The sequence below is a fragment of the Lagenorhynchus albirostris genome, chromosome 3 (assembly GCF_949774975.1).
Source record: "Lagenorhynchus albirostris chromosome 3, mLagAlb1.1, whole genome shotgun sequence".
Lineage (NCBI taxonomy): Eukaryota > Metazoa > Chordata > Mammalia > Artiodactyla > Delphinidae > Lagenorhynchus > Lagenorhynchus albirostris.
In genome coordinates, this window is record NC_083097.1 from 6,497,674 (window position 1) to 6,508,416 (window position 10,743).

Here is a 10,743-nt window from a genome sequence, read left to right on the forward strand (position 1 = left end):
TCAGCAGGTAGAATCCTGGTCAAAGAACCAACCAGCATCTCTTCATCCCAAGATACCATCTACCCTCCCTGTCTAGGCTTGGTTCAGCCAAACAGCATTCCTTCTTTAGGTCAAGGTATGGAAAATTGCCTGTTTTGTTCAGGCAGAACTGTCACCGCACCATTCCACAGCTCCAGCCTGCCGCCCCCCTCCCTTCCCCCCCGCCAACAGGCGCGCAGGATACACTCTCCTCCTGGGACCAGGGATCATCTCGATTCCGCTGCTGAAGCCCAATAGATGTCCTCACCTTTGCTGCCCTCTCGCGGCTGGTCTGAAGATGATCACTGTTGCTTCAGGGGTTATGCTCGCAAGTTAAATTTTTTTCACCTATTTTTCTTTCTTTGCTTTACTTTTTTTTCCTTGCTTTGCTTTTACTTTTAAAAAACAACATCAAGAGTATGTCTTATTTAAAAACATTATTAATATATGGTACCAGGAGTTATCATACTGTATATGTAATTTCAACAAGGAAATTCACGTCATATTTACTTACATAGGTAGACATTAAAATATTAGTGACCTGAGGATTCAGTTTATAAGGACATATGGCCTTACAATCTTACGGAGCTTGCCAAATTTACTCCAATTGGTGAAATCAGCACTCTTGTATCTGTTTATTAGCCTAAACTATTTTCATAGCATATCCACGCACATTTTCAGGATTAAAATTTGCTTTAAAACAAAGTCAGTTCTGGCCTCACTCTCCTTGGCGACCGTCTGCTTTGTGCTGGGTGCTCTGGCCATGGCAATGCCTTAAATGCTCTCCCACCAGAGACCTGCCTCCCTTTCTTTGAAATCAGCTCACAGATCACTCCAAGAAGCCTCCTTCTGCACCCCAGGCTGGCCTGACGTCTTCTGCCTTCCAGGGTCCTGCTCATGCATCAGGACTGCCAGCTGGCCCATCACTATAATCACCCATAGCCCCTCCAGGCAGGGGCTCTTTTCTGCTTCCCTCTGCAGCTCTAACAGTCAGTGGGTACCCAGCATGATCACAGCTCTTTAATAAATGTTGAATGAATGAATGAATGAATGAAGAGGGTAAGGGAGAGCTAAATGAGACAAAGGCTCAGGAGAGGATGTAACTGAAAGTGCAGAAGAAGGAGCATCTCATTCCAATTAGGGCAACCAGGAACAAAAGTCCCGATGGAGAAGGATTTAGATAAATGGAAAAGGCAGAGGAAGAAGGTTTTAGGCTATACTGTTTTTTTCATAGCATTTGTAACAGACTGCTCTTATCTCTTTGTGTGGCTATTTAAGTCTATGTAATCAAGTCTCCATAAAAACCCAAAAGAACCAGATTCAGAGCTTCCAGGTTGGTGAACAGGTGGAGTTTAGGGGAGAGTGCTGCCTGGAGAGGGCAAGGAAACCCCACATCCTTCCCCATACCTGCCCCTAAGAGTGTCTTTCATCTGGCTTTCCTGAGTTATGTCCTTTTGTAATAAACTAGTAATCTGGTAGGTAAAATGTTTCTCTGAGTTCCATGAGCTGCTCTAACAAATTAATGGAGCCCAAGGAGGGGGTCACTGGACCCCCCAATCTATAGCCAGTTGGTCAGAAGCACAGGTCATGTGACAACCTGGACTTGTGACTGGCATCTGAAAGGGGGGTGGTGGGAAGCGGGCAGACTTGTGGGACTGAGCCCTCAACGTGTGGGAGCTGGTGCTGCCTCCAGGTAGATGGTGTCAGAATGGAGCTGAATTGCGGACCCCCAGCTGGTGTTGGAGCACTGCTGAGTGCTGTGTGGGACACCCACACCCCGCCCCCTTGGCCAATGCGTACACTGTAGTTGGGTGCAGAACCCTTTTATCCGGAAACTTTAACTTGACCGTAATGGGACAATGAAGCATCTGCAATGAACTAAAGAATTTTAATCCATGCTTAATTTAAAATTTAGAAGTGTCTCCCTCCAAACACCCCCCAAAACCCTACTTAAGTTGCTTTTTTTACATCTTTATTCCTTTATTTAAAAAATTATAATATATACGCGTATGTGTATGTGTATATATATATATATAAAGCTCCTATACCGATACAAAATATTATTAACTAAAGGGTTATTTTTGCATAAGTCTACAGTTATAAATGTTTACATCCAAAGTACTAGTCTATTTTTCATTGCTCCTTTTCCTTACCATATATTACTTCCTCTAACAAAATACAGAAGAAAAAACCGGCAGATAAAATTTCTTCCTTATATTTGTTAGAAGAAGAAACAAAGGTCTCTCAAGAATATATTTTCAGTTAGCAATAACTGTCACAAAACACAAGACTTAAAATTATGACACTTACTCATTACATTCCTTTATTGTACTTGATCAATTCTGTTTGATGTATAAAAGTATCTGATACCAGTATTAAATGAAGGTTAAAATTAATTTTAAATTTGCTACTGATAAGCGTATACATGGTATAAGGAAACTAGAGACCCCTTTCAGATCACCAAAGTACATAAATAAACGGCTAATTTGCGAGTTCTTTCACTATTTGAGTTCTGAAGTCAGTATTCATTCTTGTTACCAGTGACCACCAGAGTTTTGAGAAAATAGTTTTCTTTGTAAATATTCCACTAATTCAAGTCTTGATTTTAGCACCTCAATCTCGTAATAGGGAATCTGTAAAGAGAGGAAAATAAATACATCCTCATCCTTCATAATCTGAAATTACCTTGGGTTTGGTTACCCTTTCCGCCTACCACACCCTCCCCACAGCAGCGTGTAGGCTCCTAGCAGGCAGAGATCCCAGCGGTGCCTGTGACGGCGCTGCCAGGTAGCAGAGGCTCAACAATAGGTAGAATGTCTAAATAAGAATCAGACATGATCCCTGCCCTCAAGGAACTTACAAGTTAGGTGCTAACTTAAAATATACAAAAAGTAGGCAGTAATACTAAGCAGAACATGCAAAACAAATTGGTGCTCTAGTGCTGAGAGGGAGTCGACACTTCAGATTAGGGTGAAAGGTCAACCTGAGCTGGGAGTTGATGAACAGCCAGAATTTAGACACTCAGAGAGGTGGGGACCACCTGACTCGCATCGGCAAGGGAGAAAGGCCAGACAGAAGAGACCACTGAGCTGGGAGCAGAGGGCCTGGCTGCGGGCAGACCTCGAAGGGTCTAGAATGTTGAGATGTGGATGTAGTCTTTATCCCATAAGCAGTAAAGAAACAATGAAGGTTTCTAGGCACACACTGGCATGATTCACTTTAGGAAAATTAATCTGGGTATGTACAAGACGGAAAGGAAAAAAGTAACCAGACAGGAAAGCAGAGAGGAGATTGGTAGACAGCTTAGAGAATGGAAAGCTCCATGGACATTCATCACGACTCATCACCTAAGACCTTGCTAAGTGATCTACGATGTAAATACAAATAAGAGTCTTAAACATTAAAAACCAATGAAGATCCTGCTTTTAATGGGTCATCTTGGACATTCTCGTCATTAAATCAAAGGGAAATTAAAACAAAACAGATATTCCAATAATTTAGTAATTCTAAAAGCAAAGTAAAGCACAGCTCATACAGAATTTAGGTATGTCTCACTTTTGGAAAAGAGAAAATTTGAAATTCGTGATTTCAAATTACAAATCAAGAGACTTAAGCCTAATGAACAAAGCTGGCATTTACATCAGACTTAAGAGGCTTGGTCCACTGGGCTGGCATACTACTTAGTATCCTGGAAAAAGCAAATCTGAACTAGAAATGGCTTTTAGGAAAAAAAAAAAAAAAAAAGGCAAAACCATACCTGGACAACTTGATAACCAAGTAAGTACAGATGTCTTTGTTTAGTGGCTTCCTTTCCCAGTAAGTGTTTGCTATTCAAACAAAATCTTTTTGGACCATCAATGCACAGTGCTACCCTAAAAAACCAAAGAGGAGAGGGAAACTTAATTTTTAAAACAATCCGAAGTATTTATATGGTTTTAGCTGCCAGAGTTTATTTGGGATTTGGCTATTCCTTCGTGCCAATACTATTTTCAAATGAATCATGACTGTTATCCATTAATCTGTTGAAAAAGCACTCAACTTAATTAAATTAAGGTTCACAAGATATTACATGGAATTTCCAAAACTGGTATGCCATAGTGTTTTAATTTTCAGAAGCATGTCTACTTTTTTCACTTTCTTAAGAAAACAATCCCTGTGTATTAACCTCAACAAGTCTTATAACATATAAACCACAACAGTTTTCTTTACCTTTTATGTATATCTTCATCAACTGTAAATGGTAATACAAATCCATCTTCATCTAATTTAATTTCAACATCTGGTAAGAGAAGAAAGGAAAAATTCTTCGTGTGATACCCTCACAAACACTAGCTTCCTTTTCTCCTTGTTGTTTTGATTTCTTCCATACTGCATTTATCAACTGGGCAGAAGGCTGCAAAGTAATGACCACACCAGACAATGGTGAGAATTTTAATCTAATCAGAGCTTTGCCCAACCAAGTCAGCTTTAAACTAAGAGGGCCTTCACTGCACTAAAACAAGGAGGGGGCCCTCAAGGTATCTGGGGCATGATGTGAATCACACACACTTTTACTCTCCTTATAACAACTGGCGGGAATAGTGAAGAAAATCCTTTGAGTAAAGTCAGCCACCTGCGCCACTGGCACCTTGCATCCCTGGAGCTCCAGTGCCCAGGGAAGGTGAAGCAGCCGGCAGCCCAACTCGTGGGCCCTGGGCGCTGGCAGGCTCCCCCTTCCTTCCTTGTCAAAGGAGCCCATAAAGGAGGGGAGTGAGATGTGACCACCTGCAGCCTAGAAACACTGTCCTCCCTGAGCTCACTGTCCTTTACTCATCAATTTGAAAGGAGAAGGACTTTGTAGTCAGCGCTGTCCGCGATGATGCAGACGCTTATACCTGCTACTGAGCACTTCAAATGCAGCTAGTGCAACTGGGAACCTGAACTGTGAATTTTCAAAATTGGAATTAATTTAAATTTAAGTAGCTACTGGCATGTGTGGCTATTACATTGGACAGCACTGGCCAAGAGGATGAGAGCAGCTAACAATTACTGAGCACTTATTGTCTCCCAGGTATTAGTCTGAGTTACCTCATTTTGTCCTTAAACAAGTCTTTGAGGTCACTACTCCTCTTACTCTCATCTTGCAGATGAGAACAAGCAGATGAATGCCCCGAAAGGATGCCCAAAGGCATTCAGCTACTATGTGGCTAACATGGAGTCCTGACTCTTCAGCCCTACCGTCCACCCCTGTTCCAATTTGCCTTCAGGGAAGGGCCAACTTCATTTTGTTTCCAGACCTTTGGTGGTGGCTACTAAGCCCCACGTGTTCCATCAGAGGACAGCACACTGAGGTTTAGTTAACAACAACAAAACTCCCTACTACTTACCTATCGTGTAACAATAGGGTGTTAACACTTTTGAAGCAAAATACAATCTTGCTCCTAAAAGGTCAATCAGTCCAATCATCACAGATTTATATAGCTGAAAATCCATGGGGGTCTCCAGGGAAGAGCATGGAGTAAGAAATGATTTCACTTGATATTTAGGAAGAAGTTTTGGACCCTAAAAATGTATGTGCAAACATGAGAAAGAAAAATAAGATACAAAATCAGAGAATAAAATGAAGGTTGCCTGAGTATAAAAGTCTGATCCAATATTACTTTATAGGCATGATGCTTCTCCAGGACTTAGGACAAATACCTTTCTCAAAATGACAACGCCAAATATTCTCGTTATAGTTCAAGCCCAATAGTCCAAAATATCTTTTAAATGTGTTTAAATGTAGCCAATGGTCACTGAAAGAAAGATAGATAGATAGAAAGAAAGAAAGAAGGAAAGAAAGCTCAAGAAACATCTTTGGAACTCTCAGAATTGCTTTAAGGGCCTTGAGGAAACACAGCTGAAGTTTTTAATAGTGGAAATTGTGATAAAGCTGACATTTCAATTTAGAAAGAAAAGGACAGCTATGTAATAATGGTGCTAGCAATCGGTTATCCATCTGGAAAAGGACTAAGAGTTCTGCCCCACATTACAGACTATAATCTATTTCAAGTAGATTAAAGATCTAAATATAGTATGGAAAACAATATTTTTTAAATTTAGTAAAATATTTATATTACCTTAGGAGTCATAAAATATTCCTAAACAATACCCAGCAGCCATAAAAAATGAATAATTTGACTACAGAAAACTTAAAAATTTCTGTATAGCAAAAAGGCATCATAAACAATATTAAATTAAAACTAAAAAAATTTTAAACCACAAACCAGGAAGAAATATGTACAACGTACTTAACAGTTAATATGTTTTACAATGTGTTCTAGGACAAAAAACAAATACAAAAGAGAAAGACAAACAACCCTATACAAACAGAAATTAAGGTGTAACAAGGCAATTCATAGCAAATGTAAGTGACCAGTAAACGTGAAAATATGCTCAACTTCATTATCGCTCGTTAAAGTACAACTGAAGCATGTGACTTGACATTTCACTGAGTCAAATGACAAAATTAAAGGGACTAAGAACACACCGCAACACAAATGGGGACACGTGGTCACCTTCATTCACTGCTGGTGAAATATGGCATCTACAACTATACGGGAAAAAGAAAATGTCAGTCTATTGAAAATTAATCCAGTAATCCCACATTCAGGAATCTAGTCTTTAGATTAAAACAACAAAAAGGTTCCAGTATGACAGGATATGTAAGTATGTTTATGACAGCATGGCTGATCAAGACAAGCGTTTGAAAAAGCCTGAAAATCCATCTATGGTGGGACAGTAGAATAAATACCGTGAAATATCAGACCATTCTTTAAAGGTATACATTTGATCTTTACCTGTTACCCCCGAAGAATGTCCATGATATACTGGGAATAAAAGCAAATTGTAGTTTGAATAGTCCCATTCCATGAAAAGAGAGAAACTAGATGGTGTTTATGAGCTACTCATAAACATGGTTCAGTCAAGTACGGAGTACAGGCAGGAATGAGCAAGCTGGAGGTACCATTTCTGATCCTAAACAACGTGCCTGATTAAGTTAGGAGAATGAATCCTTAGAAAGCTTTATACAAAGCTCGAACTCCATGTAAACTGAATTCTATCACGTCAGAGTGAAACTTCTGCTTGGTTTAAGAACATACTCAGTAATGGTTCAGGATCTGTTCAGTGCATAAATTCACACCTCTATATCCAACAGCCATGGCGAATGCTAAAACCCTTTAAAATCCCTAGAGAAAGTCTAAGAGCACTAAGACTCATAAGCCTGCCATACTTGATAAAACCTTCTAAGAATCTTACACCGTAGGAAGTGGGTCTTTCAAGGACAAGAACACAGGAATAGGGTCAATTTATTAGAGAAAAGGCTATCTGGTGGCAACTACTCCAAGTAAATGAAAATTCTGCTTTCTAATGAGATTACTGAGACAGCTCAAAAGAGAAGGAACTTAAAAGATTCGGGAGCGGGGGAGGTGTTGGAGAGGAAGGAGGAGGCAAGAGAATACCATCCCTGTAGGGAAATAAAGCAATGCAGCTCATGCTTTTACCTTATAGAACGGGCATTCTAGAATCGCGGTTAAGAAAAGTTGGGTCAGTTGTGCTAGGCTCAGTCTGTCCAAATAGGACTCTTCACCTGAAATAAAAAGCACCCCAGTCATAGTTAAGCTTGAACTTTGGTGTGTGTGATAAGAGAAAAGAATATCCAGAATGCACATTAATTAATTCACTCCAGTAAGGTACTTTTAAATGACACTAGGAAAAGAACTTGTTAGAATTAATTATACCTTCTTGCCTCCCATCTCAATGAAATCTCATTTTGGCTTCCAAGAACGCATGATCCTAACTAGAGAATATAATTAAAAGTGACAAATGTATGTTAGTAGAATTTGTAGGAATTTCCTTTACCTATGGAGATCTAGATTCCGGCATATTTGGGTGGCTTTGAATTAAGATGAACATCTTCTCAAAAAAAAAAAGGAGTGATACAGTTGTTCTCATCAAAGACGCTAACATGTAACTGTGACACTGCCACAGCCATCACCAGATCCCTGCAAGAAGACTCAGTTTCTCAGCTAGGGCAGCAGAGTCTGTTTACCCGAAACTGTTTTCTCTCTCCATGCAATGTTCTAGCATTCTTTAATTCTGTGTTTATATTAGCATCTGCAGCTTCAGATTTCTTCGTTAGATCGTTATGGAAGAAAAAATAAAGGCAAAGAAAGCACTGCTCAATAAAAAAGGTACATATGTGACTTGAAAACATCACAAGTTCAAACGCTAAGTTTTCGACTTTCAGAAGTAATAACCAACTCACCTTGCAGCTGCTGAAGAAAATACGGGCTGAATATTTTGGCCATAAAGTTGACTGGATGGCATTCAATAAGTGAACATGAATGGAGAAGTTTCAATAGTGTTTTGGGTGGAAAATAATTGAAACGAGTTAACAGTATGTTTTCTAGCTTCCTAAATAAAGCAGAGGCATTTGGTGGCAAATAATTGAGTTTTCCAAATGGTTCAATTAACTCAGCAGTTTGATTAGGTGAAAATTTTTCTGACTGACAAACAAAAGTTTCTGCCACTGCATTGAGGATGGGTTTTGAAAAAATCAGCTTTCTACTGCAATACTCCATGACTTTGCTGACAACCTCGGGATCCAGAGTGAGACAGAGGGAAGCGACATGTTGCTCTAGGGCTTCTGTAAAAAATCTGTCATTGTACCCAAAGTAGATGAATGCCTCTAAGACTTCTTTGAGCTCTTCATTACTGAAATGGGGGATATGCCTCACAACATATTTACCCAATTTTATAACCAGCGTAAGTGCCTGAGTTTGATCAAGGACCACCAGGGCGGTGAGCATTTGGCTCAGCAACTTAGGACTCAGGTTGGGAACTACTGACAGAGAAAAGTTATTTATCTTATGTAAAAACGTCTGGTGTTGGTCAACTTTTTCAGGACATGCCTGCAGTATTCTGTAAAGGGTCACAATATCCTCGGCGGTAAATTCTTCCAAATTTTCACCTTGCAGTTGATATATAATCAGGTCTAGTGTCGAACAACCTGGACCTTGCAGTTTAATCAGACATTCCCCCAGGATACAAAGACTGTGAATGTCCAGGCTACCCATTTCGAGACGATGCTGGCACTCTGCCAGGAGGCTTAGCAGCAAGCGACTTTGGGGATCCACATACAGGGTCAGGGCTTGCAAAGCAGTCACCAAACCCGTGTTTGACAGATTTGAGGGGTCCTGTGCAAACTGATTACACAAAGCTTGAAAGGCGCTATTCTCCAGTATTTCTTTTGGCAACCTTTGATCATCATCTTTTTTTTCCATTTCACAAATCCGATGTAAGGCTCCTGCTGCCATAGTATCAGGCAAAGTCTGCAGTGTGCTTATATAATGTAAGACTTCTTCCGATGAAGTGAAGCTGTTCAGTCTCCTGTAAAATATCTGTTCATCCACATTTTTAACACTGTGTTCAGACCTGTCCCAAGCGTGTGCTTGAGAGAACACTGGCTCGACAACTGGATGAAGGTCATTTCCGTTTTCTGAATGGAACTTTTTAGAATGGGCATGATGGAACCTGACCCTAACAGGCTCAAGTTGCAGTGACCAGAACCATGGACACAGATGCTCCTTGACTGTCTTGTGAACACAATTTACACGTTGAGTTTTCAGACCAGCCAGAGTTCCATGTATCCGAAAATCAGATAAATGACAAAGGTTCCTCCGCAAGGTAATTAAAGCCATGCCACCAGACTCTCAACTCCTCTTGATTTATAACTATGTTAAAAGAATAAAAATAACACGGTCAAATATACTAGAACACAGTTTATTCAACATCAATGCTTATGGAACTAAGGATGAGTACCCCAAAACGAATGATTCCCACTAAACATTTCCCACTCAAACAGAAGTACCAGAAGAGCAGCGTCTCTGCACCCTAGAGCTTAGAACAGCGGCTGGATCTCGTAATAATCGCTCTCATTTGCCAGGCAATGCTGTACTTAATTCTCCCAACAACACAACGAATTAAATACTTCGATGTCATTTTAGAAACGAGGGAACTGAAGTACAAAGATGTCACGTGGTCCAGTTTACACAGCTATTAAGGGGCAGAGCTAGGCTTCAACTCAGGTAGTCTGGATCCTAAGTACGCCTCCTATGTGTTGGTTGATGGGAGGAATTGCGTTTCGTTCAACTTCCCCAAAAGAGGCAACGGGTAAAGTGGCCATTAATTCGGATGGGTCAAAGCAAGGGTGAAGAAAGCGCTTAAAGGGCCTTGAGGTGTTGGTTTCCCCTCAGTTAGGATCTTGTTCCAGGACTGAGGAACAAGAAGGTCTAGCTTGGCAGATGGGAAGAAAGAAATGTCAGTAGAATAAAAAAAAGACGCTGGTCAACGACGGGGTAAGGTGGGTGGCGCGCCCACACCTGAACACCCCCGCTGTGGAACCTGGGAACACGAGTGCGCGGGACGGGAATGACGGGGGACCCCGGGGACCGCGTCCTCCCTGGAGGGAAAGGACCCCACGGGCCGGGAGCTCCCCTAAACCGCCGGGAGCGGCGCCCGAAGAGCGGGTCGAGCCAGGGAGCGCGGGCGCCTTAGCGAAGCCGCGGGCCACGCACGCCGGGCCGGAACAACCGAGCCCAAACCCGGCGTGGACACCTACCTGATTCGGCTCGCTGGGGGACCCAGCAAACCCTGAACGCACAGCAGCCTCTTGGAGCCCCGTACGCGCACGCCGCACTGGCG

General features: G+C 41.3%; 1 protein-coding gene across 2 annotated transcripts; it reads right to left on the minus strand.

The window, feature by feature from the left end:
* Nucleotides 1–2,110: 2,110 nt before the first annotated feature.
* Nucleotides 2,111–10,743, minus strand: FASTKD3 (FAST kinase domains 3). 2 transcript variants are annotated; one of them, XM_060145981.1, is made up of 7 exons: nucleotides 10,661–10,743; nucleotides 8,306–9,773; nucleotides 7,542–7,627; nucleotides 5,385–5,559; nucleotides 4,228–4,297; nucleotides 3,776–3,890; nucleotides 2,111–2,651 (listed from the first exon to the last, which is right to left on the minus strand). In XM_060145981.1, the coding sequence occupies exons 2-7, from the start codon at nucleotides 9,738–9,740 to the stop codon at nucleotides 2,553–2,555; spliced, it is 1,980 nt and encodes a 659-aa protein (XP_060001964.1). In that variant the 5' UTR covers nucleotides 9,741–9,773; nucleotides 10,661–10,743; the 3' UTR covers nucleotides 2,111–2,552. The 2 variants fall into 2 exon arrangements, 1 of the variants encoding a protein (XP_060001964.1); XR_009539846.1 differs by lacking the exon at nucleotides 2,111–2,651 and having other exon boundaries at nucleotides 3,822–3,890; nucleotides 4,228–4,411.

Bases quoted from the DNA above. Each gene is read 5' to 3' on its own strand.
- FASTKD3 (XM_060145981.1), bottom strand. From the start codon at position 9,740: ATGGCTTTAATTACCTTGCGGAGGAACCTTTGTCATTTATCTGATTTT. The intron at 5,560-7,541 runs GTAAAAGCATGA...ATACATTTTTAG, and splicing joins TAGAATGCCCGTTCTATAAG to GGTCCAAAACTTCTTCCTAA. The intron at 2,652-3,775 runs GTATGGTTTTGC...CTCTCTTTACAG, and splicing joins TTGGTTATCAAGTTGTCCAG to ATTCCCTATTACGAGATTGA.